The sequence below is a fragment of the Schistocerca nitens genome, chromosome 3 (assembly GCF_023898315.1).
Source record: "Schistocerca nitens isolate TAMUIC-IGC-003100 chromosome 3, iqSchNite1.1, whole genome shotgun sequence".
NCBI lineage: Eukaryota > Metazoa > Arthropoda > Insecta > Orthoptera > Acrididae > Schistocerca > Schistocerca nitens.
In genome coordinates, this window is record NC_064616.1 from 753935257 (window position 1) to 753956199 (window position 20943).

Below are 20943 nucleotides of genomic sequence, written 5' to 3' on the forward strand. Positions count from 1 at the left end.
TCAATCTTTTACTCTAAAGTAATTGTTAGTGTATTATAGAAAGAAAGGAATTTGGAAGATTGGAGAAATACCATAAAACCTCTTATTTCATTTTAGCAACTTATGCATCTACAGTTCCTGAAATATTTCTCTTGATTCGGTTCAGTCCAGTTCATGTTCTTTGACAGTGTTGGACAGACCTCTGTTCTATCTTTCAGATTCTGAAGAGCCAGTTCTTTAGTTATTACATTGTTATTGCCAATGTCTCTATTAAAAATAAAAGATTATACAGTACCACAATTTAATTAATTAATTATTTTTCATAAGTGGTTGCAGTTCCGAGAAATCCTTAATACCAATCATCTTCAGTGGAAGTATGTACAATCAATGTGCCCATTTTGTAAATGTTGAAAATAGTCTCAAGCTCCTTATAAATCTTTATCAACTGTAAATGAATTTCCATTGGCAGCATAGAGTACAGGAAAAAGAATTTTATGATGGCATGGTATTCCAGATTATCCATTTGAACAGGAGTCTATCCATATGAGTACTTTAAGAAGTCAGCTAAACAGAACAGTTTCACAGGTAATGTAGATGTCATCATCACCATTGTCATCATTGTTATTTCATTATGAGAGGGATCCTCAATCATTATATACCATACCCAATTAGTTGTTAAAGTAGAGCTGTCAACAAAGATTGTTTCATCATCTAATACAACACTCAGTTGCATCACAGATTTAATCAGTATCATGATACACTTCCCTTTTAGCAGTAGTAGAAATAAACAGACCAAGTTCATGTGATCAGAAGAAATAAATAAAATTTGTTAAACAGAAATTTAATTGTACATTTGTGTCAACAGAACTGATAATTTCAACATAGCAACTGATATGAAATTCAGCATAGCTGAGCAATTACCTTCATGAGTTGGAGAAATTTGACTGGCTCTTAAACTGTGACTGATCAGCACACTGATATTCAGCAATGGCGGAACTGCATCCCATTAAACATAGTTTCAGTTCTCTGTGACTGTGCTGTTCTAAGACAATGAATAATTTTTAAGATTTCAAACTGGATGCACTACAGTACCTCTAATATTCTTATCATTGTCACCTATTGCTACATAACAAGAAAAGGAAGAAACTATTGACAGAGTTAACTGAATTATTCTAAATCTGTTTCCATTCTCATAAAACAGCTGAAAGTAAGAAAGGCTTGAGGCTATGATAAGTGTCTCAGTAGTTAAAAATAAATGATAAAAACTGCTGTTTCATCATACTGTTTCTTTTCTGATTTGAACTGCTGTGGGAGATTAATTTATGGAAATTTTAATATAAAAATTGTTTGTATTGCATACCTCAAAGAAATAGCTGATGTGCATTAAGGTAGTGCTAAGTAAAAATTAAAACAAAGCAAACGTATTCACAAATGAATTTTGAGATTTCTTCTATCAGAAAAATATTTATTTCACAGAACATGTAAATAAATAAATGTTTGTTATTATAATCTTACTTTAACTATATCAGATGTATGCAGAAGGGAAGAGGGAAATAGGTTTGACTTCCCCTGCTGGTGTCTTCAGAGTGAGCTAAAATATTCCAGTCTTTCTTAATAAATGGTTAATAACTGGCAGTAGTCAAATCTGATGTATCTTACTTGTTTATTACTGTGTCTATTGCTGCATGAGAGAAATTTTATGCCTCCCAGTGTCTATACCTTAATCCATCATAATGTATTGTAATTTTCACCTCTTCTCTCTCTCTCTCTCTCTCTCTCTCTCTTTCTTTCTTTCTTTCTTTCTCTCTCTCTCTGTCTCTCTACCTCTGTCTCTCACTCACTCAGTCACTCACTCACTCACCCATAGCAGTAACAAGTTCAAATAATAAATAATTATTGTATCACATTTCAAAACTCGATTTTTCTTCAAATTAATAAATTATTTTTTTATTAAAAATCTCTTATTTAGTACACATATTCATAAATACACAGTAAAATAAAAACAAAATTCTTTAATTTTGAAGACATTTCTTGTTTGTTGAAATGCATGAACATATACAAAAATGTCATATTATTCAACAACACACTGTTAAGCATTCTCAAATTAATAGTACAAGCAGATAATTCTGTGTAATCTAATGCTGCACTTTGAGTACCTCGAATAATCTTATATTGCAAGTAGAATCACATGCTGGAACAAATTCACACTTTGTGTATCCATAATTTTCCATGTTATGTTTAACACGAAAAGTTCATACTACCAGTTTACACAGTACAAAAGACTGTACTTGTTTTACATTCACAATCAATGAAAAAATATTAATTAGTGAATCACACAGAAACAGTCCACTTTCCAGACACCTCAAGGTATTACTTTAATGCAGATAAATGTTGAACTTGATGTCAAATAAATTGTGTCTACAGCAACACAACGGATGTCGTTCAGGGATGCGCAAAAAATTACCATCAGTTATTAAATTTGGTTTGATTATGTTTTTTATTGCCTGTAGGTAGTTGAGAATTTTTAGACACTACTGTTTGTTATCTCGGACATGTGTGAGAGTTGTATCATTCATAAATGGTTCTCTGAGCTCTATCTTTGTCGGCTGTGGTGCAGTTTTAATGTCTGCTGTTCGCCACTGCCAGGTCCTGACAAGTCTTCCATTATTATTGTTATCAGTTTCATGAACATAGCGTGGTTGAAGCTTGATGATAGTTCCCGGTTCTCTTATTCTTTCTTTCTGATAAGAATTTCTGCCAGTATCCTTAACTACTGTTCCGGCATCAGACATTGCCTCTGTATCTTCAACTACATCGAAAGAGGGTATAATGTTTGTATCACCAAGAGAGGAGTTTGAAGAACTACCTTTGCTTTTAATTATGGACGCTACTGCAGCTGTGATATCAGACTGTGTTTTAAGAGATACATGTCCTTGATCCTTTGAGTTATAAGGCCTTCTGCTGTAATTATCATTCCTGAATTTATCTACATTTTTAGCATGCAACTGTCTGTCATCCACATAGTTATGAAAACCTGACTCAAACGGCAATGATGTGTAACTTGATGTGGCATTTGGTGGTGATTCTTTATGCAAGTATGCAACTGGCCAGTACTGTGGTGGTCCGTAGTCATGTCTGGAACCATGGCTGGGATATGGTAAATAGCGTTCACTGCATGGTCTCCACTGATTTGTACTGAAGGTTCCAACGTAGCACCTGCACACACAATGCAAAAAATAATTAAAGTAATTTTTCGTTAGTACGTATCAACTATAAACCAAGTATTTTGGTTTTAAAATTAATATGAAGATAGTGATAAATTCATTTTAAGGCTTTTTAAAAATGCATTTGATTTAATGAAGTACTAAAAATATTTTTCATCTGTACAAGCTGTATTCACAAGAAGCTAATTTCTGCTATTATTTACGTTTTAGAGATGATTGAGGAAGGAGGCTGCTTCATATTGAAGTATTAAATACTGACTAGTTCGGTTAAGTAGTGTTTTAAGTTTTACTATTGTCTTTACCAAGGGATTCTGAAGTTCGTATTTGTTTTTTTTTTAATTCAAAAAATGATAGTCTTAGATGTGTTGACTGGTGCATTTGCAACTCAAAATATTGCAACATTACTGAAGGAAGTATCTCATCTAAAAGATCAGTCTAGACACTGGTAGCAAAACCAAAGAAACAGTACAGTCCCATAATATTCGTATATGATTCGTTGCAGGAAGCAAAATGCATATTGTAAACCAATTAGGCTATTCTTTAGAGCTCTACATTTTTTAGTGCAGTTCCTGGTTGGTTGGTTTGTTGTGGGAAAGGGATTAGACAGTGAGGTCATCAGTCCCTCAACGAGAGATTGTTCATCTGCAGTAAGCGACATCAACCAGAAATTTGATTGAATTATGTAAGTCTGTAGGAGTGATAAAATTGAGACATTGAAAGCCATATTAATGTCAGAGCTCATAAAATAAATGAAGGAGCAGTGAAAATATGCGGGTTGGGCTGGAATCTAGAACAGAGCACGCGAGGGGTCTCCCAGGGCTTATCTGTGATGAACTGGTGGTCCAGTTGTTCTTTGATTCTTGGAGGACGTTCACTTACTGAGTTCAAAATAATTATGGAATGGATTTCCAGGGGCAAATGTGGACTCTGACCACAATTTATTGGTTATGAACTATAGATTAAAACTGAAGAAACTGCAAAAAGGTAGGAATTTAAGGAGATGAGATCTGGATAAACTGAAAGAACCAGAGGTTGCTGAGAGTTTCCGAGGAAGCATTAGGGAACGATTGACAAAAACAGGGGAAAGGAATGCAGTAGAAGAAGAACTGGTAGCTTTGACAGATGAAATAGTGAAGGCAGAAGAGGATCAAGTAGGTAAAAAGACGAGGGCTAGTAGAAATCCTTGGGTAACAGAAGAGATACTGAATTTAATTGATGAAAGGAGAAAATATAAAACTGCAGTAAATGAAGCAGGCAAAAAGGAGTACAGGCGTCTCAAAAATGAGATCGACAAGAAGTGCAAAATGGCTAAACAGGGATGGCTAAAGGACAAATGTGAGGATGTAGATGCATGTATCAGTAGGGTAAGATAGATATTGCCTACAGGAAAATTAAAGAAACCTTTGGAGAAAAGAGAACCATCTGTATGAATATCAAGAGCTCAAATGGTAAACCAGTCCGAAGCAAAGAAGAGAAAGCTGAAAGGTGGAAGGAGTATATAGAGGGTCTATACAAGGGTGATGTACTTGAGAACAATATTATGGAAATGGAAGAGGACGTAAATGAAGATGAGATGGGAGATATGGTACAGCGTGAAGAATTTGACAGAGCACTGAAAGATATAAGTAGAAACAAGGGCCCAGGGCTAGACGACATTCCGTTAGATTTACTGGTAGCCTTGGGAGAGCCAGCCATGACCAAACTTTTCCATTTCGTGGGCAGGATGTTTGAGACAGGTGAAATACCCTCAGACTTCAGGAAGAATATAGTAGTTCCAATTCCAAAAAAGCAGGTGCTGACAGGTGTGAAAATTAATGAACTGTCAGTTTAATAAGTCACGGCTGCAAAATACTAATGCCAATTCTGTACACATGAATGGAAAAAAACTGGTAGAAGCCGACCTCAGGGAAGATCAGTTTGGATTCCGCAGAAATGTAGGAACACGCGAGGCAATACTGACCCTACGACTTATCTTAGAAGCAAGGTTAAGGAAAGGCAAACCTAAGTTTATAGAATTTTGAGACGTCGAGATCGCTTTTGACAATGTTGACTGGAATACTATCATTCAAATTATGAAGGTGGCAGGCTTAAAACACTGGGAACGAAAGGCTATTCATAATATGTACATAAACCAGAAGGCAATTTTAGTAGTCGAGGGGCACGAAAGGGAAGAAATGGTTGCGAGGGGTTAAGACAGGGTTGTAGCCAATCACCGGTGTTATTCAGTCCTTATATCGAACAAGCAGTAAAGGAAACCTAAAAGAAAAATTCCGAGTAGGAATTAAAATCCATGGAGAAGAAAAAAAAATCTTGATGTTTGCTGATGACATTGTAATCCTGTCAGAGAAAGCAAAGGTCCTAGAAGAACAGTTGAACGGAATGGACAGTGTCTTCAAAGGAGGCTCTAAGGTGAATATCTACAAATGCAATACGAGAATAATGAAATTTAGTCGAATTAAATCAGGCTATGATGATGGAATTAGATTAGGAAATGAGACTCTTAAAGTAGTAGATGAGTTTTGCTATCTGGCAGGATATAAAACGTAGACGGGCAATGGTAAGGAAAGCGTTTCTGAAGAAGAGAAATTTGTTAACTTCGGGTATACATTTAAGTGTCAGGGAGGCTTTTCTGAAAGTATTTGTATGGTGTGCAGCCATGAATGGATGTGAAACACAGACGATAAATAGTTTAGACAAGAAGAAAATAGAAGCATTTGAAATGCTGAAGATTAGATGGGAGATCATGTAACTAGTGTGGAGGTACTGAATATAATTTGGGAGAAGAGGAATTTGCGACACAGCATGACTAGAAGAAGGGTTCTGTTGGCAGGACACGTTCCAAGGCATCAAGAGATCACCAATTTAGTACTGGAGGGAAGCGTGGAGGGCAAAAGATGAATACACTAAACAGATTAAGGAGGATGTAGGGTGCAATAATTACTCGGAGATGAAGAGACTTGGACAGGATACAGTAGCATGGAGAGCTGCATCAAACCAGTCTTTGGACTGAAGACCACCACCACCACCACCACCACAACAACAACAACAACATGGAAACGGGTATGTTTTTCGGAGATAGTGCAGATACATACCCAAGCAAAACGTTTAAATTTAATGTTATTTTCCCTCTGACTTCAGGCAAATGACGAGATGAATTCTGCAAGTTTACAGTTGATTTCTTCTCTCTTCATAGCTCAGTTGAGCTAATGCATAATCTCTGCTAACTGGGACATTAGACTCTAGCTCCTTTCTATTTTCATTCCCTCTTTTCATCAGCTGAAGAATTTTGGAAGCGACAGGATCAGCCGAGTTTTCAACAGACAGTGACGTAGTAACTGAAGCTATAGACAGTGTCAGCAAGGATTGCCAGTAGCACTCATGAGCAGGATTCCAAAGAAAACTCTCACTGTAACATATAACTATGAAACTTTCAGTTGCACACCGTAGTTGTATTGCGTTGTCAACTTTGCTTTGGTATTGAACTCTGACTTGAATACAATGTAGATTCTCCATACTTTGCTCAAGGCCTTGAGTTTAATCTGCAGACAGTTTGGCTCACCCCCCCCCCCCCCCCCACATAAAACATTTTACCCAACCAATATATGGTCTATATTATCCCAAACATAATCATATATTCGCTAAATTCAATGTTACCCAATTTATCAGCCAGTGTTTCTAGATTTGAACTTGTACACCACTTTATACTGAATGGTTTGTTCTTATATTTTGTGGATGGAGGTATTATGTGATTGTAAGGGAACAAACTAGTATGATCTTTGGTCCATACTGGGGTATCCAAAACATAGGATTGAGCCACTCATTTTTAAACCACAAAAAAGGGTGTAAAAATTGATGTAGGACAGCCGCAAGATATGTTAAGAATAAGAGTCGGAGGTAAAAGAAAATTGGGTAATGTAGACATCAGCTGGGAGCAATTTGAGGCCCACTGCAGCTCGGCATGTGCTGGAAGGTGCAGCCCAGCCTGAAAAGGCACTCCTGCTCACTGTACCATGTCAGTATAGTTCACAAGCTGTCTAATAGGAGAAGCACACAAATATTTTAAGAAGAAATTAAGACACAGCGTAATATTAAAATTGAGTTGGAATGTCAGGGGTTTTACCAACGCTTCATATGGGGCAGGCACTGAGAGTTGACGATATACTGTTGTTCGCATGTCAGATCCGGGTATCGTTATTTCTAGATCATCCTTCCTCATAGCTTCTTTGAAAAGCTGATTGGTTATTTCATTCCCCAGTATTTCAGTTTAACTGGGGAACCAGAAGTAGACTATCATCTTCCTGTTGTGGCAGAGGTCTAAGACGATATATTGTGTTTGCGTTATCAATAACTGCTGGGAATGACAGCGGACTATAGTTTGCAGGCTGCACGTGGAGTCTGCATTTCAGGAAAGAATCATGTGATTCACTATGGGTGTAGCAAAGGGTACACATTATTGCCACCGGTTCTGCTGTAAACATAGTGTATCCATAAGTCAGGGAATGATGGTCGCTGGTACTCACATTTGTAAAGGGATAGCCTGTCCAGTCTTCAACTCTTGAGTGATCAGTACAGTGCTATCTGAATTGACGTACTCACTGAGGACTGAGGGGAACAATTGGTGAGAAACTAAGGAGTTTATTACATGGTTTGGGCAAAGAGAAAAGTCCAGTTCAATTTGTGCATGAGGCATGCACCACGTGAGAGTTCATGAGCGTGACATAGTCGAAGGCTTGCTTGGGAGTAGATAAGCAAAAGCTGGAACTGATAAACTGCAACCAGGTAGACACTGAAATTTCTGACCGAAACAGATTTTCTCCAAGTCTTACACATTAAATGATTTAAGATCTTGAACTTCTGGTTCTCATGTTCCCATTTTGTGATATTGCAGGTTGATGATTAGGATCAGTGATCTTCATAGCAACTGAGAGTTGCTCAAGGCCTTGAGTTTAATCTGCAGACAGTTTGGCTCAACCCCCCCCCCCCCCCCCACATAAAACATGCACCAGATCGGGTTGACGGAGGAGATAGAGAAGATCCAAAGAAGAGCGGCGCGTTTCCTCACAGGGTTATTTGGTAACCGTGATAGCGTTACGGAGATGTTTAATACACTCAAGTGGCAGACTCTGCAAGAGAGGCGCTCTGCATCGCGGTGTAGCTTGCTCGCCAGGTTTCGAGAGGGTGCGTTTCTGGATGAGGTATCGAATGTATTGCTTCCCCCTACTTATACCTCCCGAGGAGATCACGAATGTAAAATTAGAGAGATTAGAGCGCGCACGGAGGCTTTCAGACAGTCGTTCTTCCCGCGAACCATACGCGAGTGGAACAGGAAAGGGAGGTAATGACAGTGGCACGTAAAGTGCCCTCCGCCACACACCGTTGGGTGGCTTGCGGAGTATAAATGTAGATGTAGATGTGAACTGGTGCAGTAAGGCAGCTGTACGCAGGGGAATTCCCAAACAGTGGTCATCGGTAAGCTCCACAAAAATGTTCATTCATTCAACTGGATGATGTATGACCAACTTTCATACAGTTGAAGCACGTCATCGCAGGTGGTATAAAAGGCTTTCATCACGGCGGTAAACCATAATCTGAATTTCATACAGTAATAAGTCACGTCAAAGCCTTCCTCTCCCTCCCAAAAAAAAATCTGAGTATATTTTGCTATCATTAGGGCCTCGTTGGACATGGCAGATAAAATGAACGTCCCGCAATTCCAAATTAGCATGTAATCATCATCCGTTTGAAGTATAGCGCCCTCGTGGAAGATTATACCTTTGGTCATAATTACGTTCCTGTGTGAGCTGACTGAGATAGGGAGGTTGCCAAACTAGTTGCAATTTAACAATGAAGCGACAGACTGCAGAGGTTGTTTTAATCGGCACAAATTGAAACAGGGCCCTCAGGGGCTTGGCATTAATTTGCTGAGTAAGGGCTTGGCGAACCCGGGTTCCCCGAGATGGAGACTGGTGAGCGCCGCCAGTTCTCTATCACAGTAAGCTCTGGGCAGGCTTCAACGACCACCGTGTGGCGCGGCGGTGGAATGTCGTGTGTCACTGGGGCCAGGGATCTTGGCTTAACTACCTGAGTGGCGAGCATGGAAGAAGCCTCTGTAAAAAAAACCCTCAATCCTAAGATGTGCAGTGCGCTGATGGGATGCATGGCTGTTGAGGCAAAACTTCCATAAGCGGGCGACCTATGGAGAACCTGCCGCACCTCAGTTGCACAAGGCTTACCCAGGCAACTGGGGCTGTGCTGGGTGGACATCCGTTCCCTAGCTGCTCATGGGACGCCCATGGCACCTCTTAATTCTTAAAAAAAACTGCTCCCAGTGGATCAGGTGGGGCACTGGTGAGCACTATTACCCATCCCAACAAGAGACGCTGTAAGGGTACGTCTCCTGAGCATATTCCTCATAAATGCAGAGTCAATTACAGTAACCAGGGCACAGGTGTGTCAAAGTGGTTTTGTGATGGTTAAAAGAGCTAAGGGCACCTTTGCTGTGTCCCCATTCTACATCCAGAAAGGTTTAGATGGTGTTACGAGTTGTCTGAAGAAGATAAAAAGGCTTCGTAATGGTATATGTTGATTGAAACGGCCACTTCAGGGAAACTACCAAGACTTCTGAAAGCAACTGCATTGGGTGAATACCCTATGACTGTTGAACTGCATAAGACCTCAAATTCCAGCTGCGGGGTGGTAATATGTGAAGACCTCATGCATGAGGACGTCAGTGTCTTGCAGGGGGAAGGTGTTATGGAAGTACAAAATGTGAAGAAGAGAGTGAATGGGAAGCTTCAAACACCAACTACATTCATTTTAACTTTCAATACGCAAGACCTGCCCAGCTACATTAAGGCAGGTTTCTTACACTTAGCAGTTCACCCTTTTTTTCCAAATCCCATGCGGTGTTTCAAGTGCCAAAGATTTACTCATACTACATTGCATGTAATGGTCATGATACTTGAGGGAACTTTGGTCAAGCAGCTCATGAACCAGGTGTGGAATGCTCATCTCCATCAGTGTGCGTTAATTGCTGTAACTCACATCCAGTCTTGAATAGGGACGAAAAGAAAATTCAAGAACTTAAACGTCACGTGTCATATGCCTCCTGTTGCTGCACATGCCAACTGCCAGGCTCTAGTAACACAGACTCAGTTACACAAACTTCTCACACTGACAATGTGGAGCCACTGCCCCAACAGCAATCGTCCCACTGGCACCTACTGGTACACTCATTCAGGGACCTTCCCGTGTTTGAGCCCAACAAGGGAAAGCTACGACAAAGACCAAGTCAAAGTCCGGTGGAACAGTACGTAAAGCACCAGCAGTCAAACCAACTGCTACTGCTGCTATTGACGACTTGGCAACGTATGTGGTTCCAATCGACGAGCCATCTAGTCCTAGTAGTCCACCCCCAGTTACTTAAAGTGTAAAGAGAAAGGAAAGACAAACTTTCCCAGTAGATAATGGATATCCTGCAGTGGAATTTAAATGCTTTTCGAGTTCGCGTGGATGAACTAAAGTTCCTCATACAGACCAGACCAGTGAGTGCGTGTCTTCAAAAAACACATTCCAAGGAATCCGATACCCCTGTGTTTACGGGTTATCGTCTATATCGAGAAGATGACGTTCTTGGAGATAGAGCTCAGGGAGGAGTGAAAGTGTTCGTCCATGACACACTTTGCTCCTTCCCTGCAACCCTAATCACCACACTGAAGGTAGTTGCTGTCACAGTGAATTTTGTGTCCTTTCAGGTAACCTTCTACATCTACATCTACATGGATATTCTGCAAGTCACATTTAAGTGTTCCATCTACGTTCTGCCACAGCACCAATGGATGATGAGGCACTTTCCGAGCTGATCGACCAGCTTCCGCCACCGTTTGTTCTCTTAGGGGATTTTAATACCCATAATATTCTATGTTGTTGCCTCCCCACCTGCCCAAGTGGACGATTGTTTGAAAGTGTATTACGGTCTGAAACCACATCTCTCCTGAATACGTCCACATTTTTGCACAGCAACAGGGACATTCTCCGCCACTAATTTGACGGTTTGCTCTCCTCCTCTCGCAGAACCTGTCAAATGTGTAGCAGACGACCTTCATTCCAGTGACCACTTTCCTATTACTGACTGCCTTTTACAACGAATCGAGCCTGAGGGAAAACCACCCAAGTGGCTGCTATCTAAGGCGAACTGGACTTTTTATAGTCAGCTGGCTGTGCATGAGCACAGGGACAGCGTCACATCCACGCTGCCACTGATGCATCTATTCCTAGATCGTCAGGCCGTCACAAAAGGCAACCTGTTCCTTGGTGGAACGATCAATTTCGTTGGGCTATACGGGACAGGTGGATAGCGCTGCACAGGTTCACGCGTCGTCCAAGAGCAGAGAACCTACGAGCCTTTCGGTTAGCGAGAGCAAAAGCCCGACAGACAGTGAAGGAGAGCAATAAGCAGTCATGGCACGAGTTTCTGAAGTCCATTAATAGGTCAACTTCCGCCAGTGCAGTATCGGAATCCATAAGGAAGATATCTGGGAAAAGGATGTCATGTCCATTAGCTGCTGTAAAGGATAATGGAGTCCTGAAAGTGACACCATGCCGCGGTACTTTTACGATTAACATTGTCCATGAGTTGCTGTTTCGCAAGCTGGTACGTCGGCGCTACTATTGTACTCACTATTGGTCTCAGGGATATGCCCTCTTTGTGTACCTCTGGAAGCCCGTTGAGCCTAGGTGGTGCGGCAGCGCATGGCCGAAGATTCTTAGTTTTCTCTTTTGCAAAAGTACTTCAGAGAAGTTCAGCCATCTTGCGCTGCATCCGGTTAGTTGAATCCATAGCTGTCATCTTTTAACCGGCGTCGTCTAGCAGTTTGTACATTTTGTCTTTTATTGAACGAAGCACGGCTTTTTCCCGTCTGGAGATGTTATGCCTCGGCGTCGCGGACCTGGCGGGAGTACGGCACGTTTCCCAACGTATCTCCTCCACCGTATTGGGTGTAGAGTGGAGGCAACTTCGTCCACTTCGCTGATGATTTCTGCGTCAGGTAGTGCTACTGGGCGAAGTTTACGCGTTTCTCAAGGACATACAACCCAGCGTCATCGGTGATTTTCCCTGTAAGATCCATGATGGTTCGTTTAGTCTCTTGTTTTGTCAGTCTTGATGCTGGTCGGTTGAATTCTGAAGACTGTTTTATAGATGCATTTCGTTGTGCCCGCTCTGCTTGGAGTTCTAGATGTAGGGCAAAGAGTTTGCGTCCTACAGTGTCAAGCTGGCGACGTGTGTCCCTGATCCGTTCGCGCACTATGGCCAGGGTGATTCTTCTGGTAATTCGGTTCGCTGCTGACATCTGGATGTGATGTACAATCTTGGAAAAAGTTGGCACAATGCAGATGTCACGGTATCTTTTCAAAAAGGCAAGTGCACTCAGAAGGCGTTATTTCTTGCTTCGAAGCTTATCGAGCTTCTTGACTTGCTGTAGCACTTGCTCCCCGTAGAGGAATTTAATGTGTGTTCGTAGGTTTTCCCGGCGAATATGCTAGCTCTCGGGGATGTAGCCGGTTTGAATGATTGTTATAGAACAAATTGACGGCGTTACATGCAGTCATTATCAGGTTATTCCTGCTGACTAACATCCTGGACAAGTGGGTGCGGTATATATGCCGGTCGTCACCCTCCTCCACTGACCCTGTGTTGGCACTGCGCGATGCGCCGGCCACGGTGGTGGTGGTAGCAGACACACATTGTCAAGATGGACTGATAGGAGACGTTAGCAGGTGCGGGGGCGGAGGTGACTAACAAATGAGTCGATGGGACACCCCATTATTAACTGGAGACTTGCAGCTTGCCCAGTGAAGGAATTCTGGCTACGATAAATTCTGCATGTGGTCTTCCATTGTGCCGGCCGGTGTGGCCGTGCAGTTCTAGGCGCTTCAGTCTGGAACCGCGTGACCGCTACGGTCGCAGGTTCGGATCCTGCCTCGGGCATGGATGTGTGTGATGTCCTTAGTTTAGTTAGGTTTAAGTAGTTCTAAGTTCTAGGGGACTGATGACCACAGATGTTAAGTCCCATAGTGCTCAGAGCCATTTGAACCATTTTTTTCTTCCATTGTGGGCGGTACAAAATATTTCGCAAGGTTGTTGAACAATAACTTGATTGACCAGAGAAAGAACATAAGCCGGCCAAACAGGTTACTGGTCACGCCCAGGGAGAGAGCTCTGGGGAGAATGAAAAGAGACTGCCCTGGAAGACACTTGTCGAGTTGGCGATGGGTGAACTTCCTGGTCAGAGTCGAGACCGGACCTCGTTTCTTAACATAGGTGTCCACAAGGGGAGGGGAGGGAGACAAGAGGGGGCACTTATCAATCGTGGAATTTGGTTACAGACTTGTTGTTCATTACAGAATTTTTTCGAATGTCTAGCAATCGCAACGAGAAATACTACAGCTTTAGCAATAACTATATATCTTTGGTTTTCTTAAGTGTTACTGTGTTCACGGGATATTATGCTGATTGCTTGGTGTGGCTACGGTTTTGGCGCTGATCTGCAGTAAAAACTTTACAGAACCGTGCCGAAATACTGCCTTCACACTGTCACACTGATTCCGTCGCTGAATCCTAACACACACACACACACACAGACGTGATAATCATCCGTCCCCAATTCTCATACGAACGCTCGTCACCTAGATGCATGATGAAATCGCAAGAGTAGTTTACCATTTGTTTGTCGGAAAAGAAAATAATTTGTCAAACTGGAGGGACAAGAATTAATTTGGTGCAGTTCTAGGCTGCTAAACGTTGATTCTACATGACCATTCGAGTATGGGTTTTGGAGGTTTCGCACATTCGTCTAATCCTATATTGATACTGGGCAACACTTTACCTCGCCAACCCAAAAAATATAGCTTTCAAAACATTTTGTTCAGCTTCAGTTATGCCAGTCGACACTAAAACAACAGAAATCATGTGTCTTCTGCCGCCGCCACCAATGCCAGATATCGCACTTCGGTCGCTGTCAAAGAAATACATTGTGACGTGCCGACTCCACCAGGAGATATGGCCAGTTGACCTGCAGCGCGTCTTCTTCCGCCGCGACACCAGCAGCCCGACCACCATGCGGTAGAACGCACTACAGCTCTCTCATCCTAATCTGCTGCCAGTTTCGTTTGTCTTTCAGCAAACACAATTTACAACTCTTGTAACAACCCCGAGAATCTTGTTACCGAGAATGAGAAAGACGTTCCCGCTAAAGAAAAAACACGAACTGCGCTAGTCGCGAGTGTGGTGCAAAACTTGTTTTGAGTAAAACAATTTCTGTTGGTTGTGTTCCACAGCTCCGACAAAACTTTAGAAATGGCACAATGTAACACCGAAAGCTACTGTTAAAAGTATTCTTTAATAATTATCGCACACGTAATCTCATGGTTGGTAATTTTTGTTCCTAGTTTCCGTCGATTTTTTTGAAATTGTTGTTCTTTTCTGATGTGATTAATTGACTGACTTTTATTTTGTCTCATTTGCCTACATTATGTATAGATTATGTACTTGTAATTCGGAACATTCCTGCTTAATCTGATGTCCTAAAATAACAAGGGTACATGATAGTATTGATGTATATATTTACTTCTGTCTTTATATTTAGTTGTCTAATTTATTTAAGTACTTATACAGCATAGAAATGAAACGAAGTCCAATTCTTATTGACAGAGCGTAGGGGAACGATGCGGGAGACCCGCACCACCGTACTAGGCAAGGTCCTGATGGGGGTGGTTTGCCGTTGCCTTCCTCCGACCGTAATGGGGATGAATGATGATGATGAAGACGACGCAACAACACCCAGTCATCTCGCGGCAGGTGAAAATCCCTGACCCGGGACTCCGAGCTCGGGAAGCGAGAACGCTACCGCGAGATCACGAGACGTGGGAAAACATATATCTACAGTTATTTAACTTTATCTGTGGTTTGACATGCAAAGATATATATTATACACAATAAACTTTTTCACACATGTGACATTACATAAAGATATGAAAATATTCCTCATTATTTACATACACACTCCTTTGCACCACAGAATTCATTTTGCACTAAACAATCCATAACAAGTTTCTGGAATGTCTTCTCACACATAGACAGAGTCTTAGATACACATTTTACCAGTTTTACACCTGAGTATCGAGGGCGTCCTTCAAAACCTTGCCGGCTGTATGATACACTTCATAGCAGGTCTTTACTTCTTATGTAATATGAATGCAGAACCGAATTTATTTCTAGTAATGTATTGCTTTATTTATAAAGCTATTGTTATTTATACGTACGCAGATGGAAGTATCAATATTTTTAGAGGTTAGAAGGCAGTTCTGCGTGAGTCACTCTGCATCTTATTCAGAATGGTCCTAATGGTTTTATCTGCAATATAAAAATTCTTTTCGTTGTAACTCTTGGTCTTAATACAATCTCGAATTTCGAAACGTACTTCTTCACCTGCATACTCTGTATTCATGACATTTACATTATAATTGCTGAAAAAAGGGTCTTTGATCGAAACTGTTCGCTTATAAAGAGCATTTCGAAAGACAGATGCTGGACTTGACACCTCGTAAACTTAAGGTGTGCTACCGGTACGTCGACGGCACGTTCGTCGTGCGGGGCCATGGTAAAAAGCAGTTCAATGATTTCCTGAGACAACTGAACAATCTGCATCCAACATTAAATTTACTATGGAAGAAGAGAAGGCTCAACTGCTACCGTTCCTAGGTATACTGACCGTCGTGTTTGGTCGTTGCGGACGTCGCAAGACATCCTGTTCAAGTTCTGTGGTTGATCCTTCCACTCAGTTTTTTATTACAGAGGCCAACCGGCTCTCTGACCGAACACGCTGAGCTACCGTGCCGGCATGAGATAGAGCCAACAGCACCAAGTCCCTGAGCGGAGAAAATCTCCGACCCAGCCGGGAATTGAACCCGGGCCCTTAGGTTTAACAGTCTGTCGCGCTGACCACTCAGCTAACGGGGGCGGACCCCAAAAAGAGATGTGATTAATTGTGCTCGTAGCGCACGCAAGATGAATATGTGAGCCGCTGCACCCCGAACGCGAGATGCAACACTTGGAACGCGTTCTGAGGAGCATGGACTCTCCACCAGTTGCATAAGAAGTATCACGAAATCTAACACACGCCGAAGAGATGCGTCAGAAGAAAAAATGTGGGGACGGCCTTTCTGTCATACATCTACATCTACATCAATACTCCGCAAACCACCTGACGGTGTGTGGCGGAGGGTACCTTGAGTACCTCTATCGGTTCTCCCTTCTATTCCAGTCTCGTATTGTTCGTGGAAAGAAAGATTGTCGGTTTGTCACTGTGTGGGCTCTAATCTCTCTGATTTTATCCTCATGGTTTCTTCGCGAGATATACGTAGGAGGGAGCAATATACTGCTTGACTCCTCGGTGGAGGTATGTTCTCGAAACTTCAACAAAAGCCGGTACCGAGCTACTGAGCGTCTCTCTTGCAGAGTCTTCCACTGGAGTTTATCTATCACCTCCGTAAGGCTTTCGCGATTACTAAATGATCCTGTAACGAAGCGCGCTGCTCTCCGTTGGATCTCCTCTATCTCTTCTATCAACGGATCCCACACCGGTGAGCAGTATTCAAGCAGTGGGCGAACAAGTGTACTATAACCTACTTCCTTTGTTTTCGGATTGCATTTCCTTAGGATTCTTCCAATGAATCTCAGTCTAGCATCTGCTTTACCTATGATTAATTTTATATGATCATTCCATTTTAAATCACTCCTAATGCCTATTCCCAGATAATTAATGGAATTAACTGCTTCCAGTTCCTGACCTGCTATATTGTAGCTAAATGATAAAGGATCTTTCCTTCTGTGTATTCGCAGCACATTACACTTGTCTACTTTGAGATTCAATTGCCATTCCCTGCACCATGCGTCAATTCGTTGCAGATCCTCCTGTATTTTAATACAATTTTCCATTGTTACCACCTCTCGATATACTACAGCATCATCCGCAAAAAGGCTCAGTGAACTTCCGATGTTATCCACAAGGTCATTTATATATATTGTGAATAGCAACGGCCCTACGAAATTCCCTGCGGCACATCTGAAATCACTCTTACTTCGGAAGAGATGCAAAAAATCGCCCATACGCTTCGCAAATACGGCGTAAAAACTATTTACAAACCGCAATGTCGAGAGTACACCGCATAACAAGTAGATGTAGAAAAGTCTATATTGAAACGACAGGTCGATTTATCAATACCACGACCATCGAACATAAACGATATTGTAGATATGACAGGTGGAGAAAGCGACCGTGGCGATGCACGCGCTCTGTCGGACTGAACCCTTATTAAGATTCGCCGACACGCAGATTCCCATTGTGGAGAAGAGCTACCACGCCCGTTAGTTCAGGAGGCCTTTGAAATTCTGTGGCACTCTCTTTTCATTTGCATCTATATTCATTTGACGGGAAACTTACTTTACTCTGGGTCAGCTCCACTGACGCATATACACTTCCCAGTTGCATTAATGTGACCACCTTTCAAATGTCTGAATAATCACGTTTTGCAGCGAGGACAGCACCGAGACGTGCAGAAAGAGATTCAATGAGTTCCTGTACGGTATTGACAGGGATGTGGAGCCGTACTGACTCCAGTACTGTGACAAGCTGCGCTAGGTTTCTCGGTTGAGCATCCACGGCACGAACAGCCCTATAGAGGTGGTCCCACAGATTCTCGATTGGATTGAAATCCGGGTAGTTTGGTGGACACGTACGTACGCTTCCAGCTATCGACATCGTCAATAGGTCTTTCTGTTTTTCAACTGCCGGCCGAAGTGGCCGTGCGGTTAAAGGCGCTGCAGTCTGGAACCGCGAGACCGCTACGGTCGCAGGTTCGAATCCTGCCTCGGGCATGGATGTTTGTGATGTCCTTAGGTTAGTTAGGTTTAACTAGTTCTAAGTTCTAGGGGACTAATGACCTCAGCAGTTGAGTCCCATAGTGCTCAGAGCCATTTGAACCATTTTGTTTTTCAACTGATAAACATGAGCGATGTTTCAGATAAAGTACGGCATAGCATACATTAGCCATGGTCTTCCCTCTTCTTAATACATTGACATGTCTGCATTGTTCAGTTTCTGTGTAAGAATTTGTAATAGCTGAAACTTCCTGGCAGATTAAAACTGTGTGCACCGACCGAGACTCGAACTAGGGACCTTTGCCTTTCGTGGGCAAGTGCTCTACCAACTGAGCTACCGAAGCACGACTCACGCCCGGTCCTCACAGCTTTACTTCTGCCAGTACCTCGTCTCCTACCTTCCAAACTTTACAGAAGCTCTCCTGCGAACCTTGCAGGACTAGCACCCCTGAAAGAAAGGATACTGCGGAGACATGGCTTAGCCACAGCCTGGGGGATGTTTCCAGAATGAGATTTTCACTCTGCAGCGGAGTGTGCGCTGATATGAAACTTCCTGGCAGATTAAAACTGTGTGCACCGACCGAGACTCGAACTCGGGACCTTTGCCTTTCGTGGGCAAGTGCTCTACCAAGCACTTGCCCACGAAAGACAAAGGTCCCGAGTTCGAGTCTCGGTCGATGCACACAGTTTTAATCTGCCAGGAAGTTTCATATCAGCGCACACTCCGCTGCAGAGTGAAAATCTCATTTTGTAATAGCTATTTGAGATGGAAGAGTATGAAACACTTTGGTCATACTGCATTTGTAGACCTTACACGCCTGTACTGACATCAGTGTTTCAGCAGCATCTTTAAAATCAAAGAGTGCATTAGAATTACATGGAATGGGTTCATAGCTTTAGCTGACTGAACAATCTAGTGAAAATCTTGCGGAACAAAGACCTTGCTTACCTTTCTTCGGTCCTCTAAATTACCCGCGTCCGAACATCCTGATTTAGGTTTTCCATGATTTCTCTATATCGCTCCAGGCAAATGCCGGGATGGTTCCTTTGAAAGGGCACAGCCTATTTCTTTGCCCATCGTTGAATCATTCCGAGAGTGTGCTCCAAAAAGCTGTGCCCACACGCCAAAAGCTTGTGTACTGCAGAGAGACTGTGTACTGTGTGAGAGACTATGTTGACGAGCAACAGCCGCATTCATTTAAGAATGAACTCCCAAACAGCGATCGTAGTCCGTCAAAAAATTTTAATTTATTCTGAAATATTCGACAGATCGTGGGGAACCATATTCACAGTTTGTGAGTTCATTGTTAAAACCGTGTTACATCGTCAAACCATCACAGGTTAAATAGAGGAGTTCTCGAACGTACGGTAGTAGGGACCCCAGAGGGAAGTACTGATTAGTACAAAGACAATGTGTCATCTAGTAATGAATGTTTGAAACATTTTATCCTTGACCTGACACTTGGAACGAATCTAGAGACATGCAGCGGACTACGAGAACACAATATTGCTGAAAACGCATTTTGTGAAACCATGGCACTTAGAACGCTTGACATTTCCACTCTTCAAATGCCAGCCGAAGATCCCGACATCAGAGTCAATAGGCAATACTCCAAAAAACGGTTCAAATGGCTCTGAGCACTATGGGACTTAACATCTGTGGTCATCAGTCCCCTAGAACTTAGAACTACTTAAACCTAACTAACCTAAGGACATCACACACATCCATGCCCGAGGCAGGATTCGAACCTGCGACCATAGAGGTCGCGCGTTTCCAGACTGTAGCGCCTAGAACCGTTGGGCCACACCGGCCGGTGCTATATGCCAAAAGTGAATATTAAAGCTTCAATAATTTTACGTTGAACAATGCACTGATGACCTAGAACATTATGACCGCCTGCTGAATAGCTCGTTTGTCCGTCTTTGGAACGAAATAAATCTCTGATTCTGCGTATTAGGGATCCGACAGTTTGTTGGTAGGTTTGTGGAGCCATGTGCCATTCGATGTCTACGCACAGGTCACGTAATTCGTGTAAATAAAGGGCTGCTGATTGGCGTACTCGGTGATAGTGGCCGATCGCGACCCACAAGGTTCCATCAGGCGAAATTGGTCGCCGAGATATCAACGTGACTACAATGCCCCTCAAACCACTGTAGCACGAATCTGGCACCGAGACACAGACAACAATAATGCTGAAATCTGGCATCGTCGTCGGGGAAGACATTCAGCATGAAGGCATGCAAGTGATTTGCAGCTGTCAGCGTGTCTTAGATTATTGTCACAGATCCCATTCAAGCGCAGAAGAATGTCTCCCATAGCACAGCACTGCTCTCACCAGCCTGCTTCGGTGGCGTGCTGCATATTTCGAGCCGCCGTTCACATCGATGACGGCGTTTGTGGAGACGACCATCGATCTAGTGTAGCAAAAATGTGATTCACCTGAAAAGCCGACAGGTTTCCATTGATCGACGGTCGAATCCCGATGGTCCCTCGCCCATTGCAGTCGTAATTGATGAAGTGTTTGGGACAACATGTGAACACGGAGGAGTGGTCTGATGCGGACCTCCATGTTAAACAATGTACAATGAACGGTGTGCTCCGAAACACTTGTGCACGAACCAGCATTGTGCTCTTTCGGCAGAGATGCCACAGATCACCATCTATCCTACACTGCTGGCCATTAAAATTGCAACACCACGAAGATGACGTGCTACAGACGTGAAATTTAACCGACAGGAAGAAGATGCTGTGATATGCAAATGATTAGCTTTTCAGAGCATTCACACAAGGTTGGCGCCGTT

General features: G+C 42.6%; 1 protein-coding gene across 2 annotated transcripts in view; it reads right to left on the reverse strand.

Moving 5' to 3' along the window:
- Nucleotides 1–1950: 1950 nt before the first annotated feature.
- LOC126249749 (uncharacterized) overlaps nucleotides 1951–20943 on the reverse strand; it is a 535036-nt gene continuing 516043 nt past the window's right edge. Inside the window, exon 13 of one of the 2 annotated variants that reach the window (XM_049951429.1) lies at nucleotides 1951–3195. In XM_049951429.1, the coding sequence (XP_049807386.1) occupies nucleotides 2511–3195 (685 nt within the window). In that variant the 3' untranslated portion in view covers nucleotides 1951–2510. The remainder of the gene's footprint in view (nucleotides 3196–20943) is intronic. The other variant, XM_049951430.1, reaches the window with a different exon arrangement.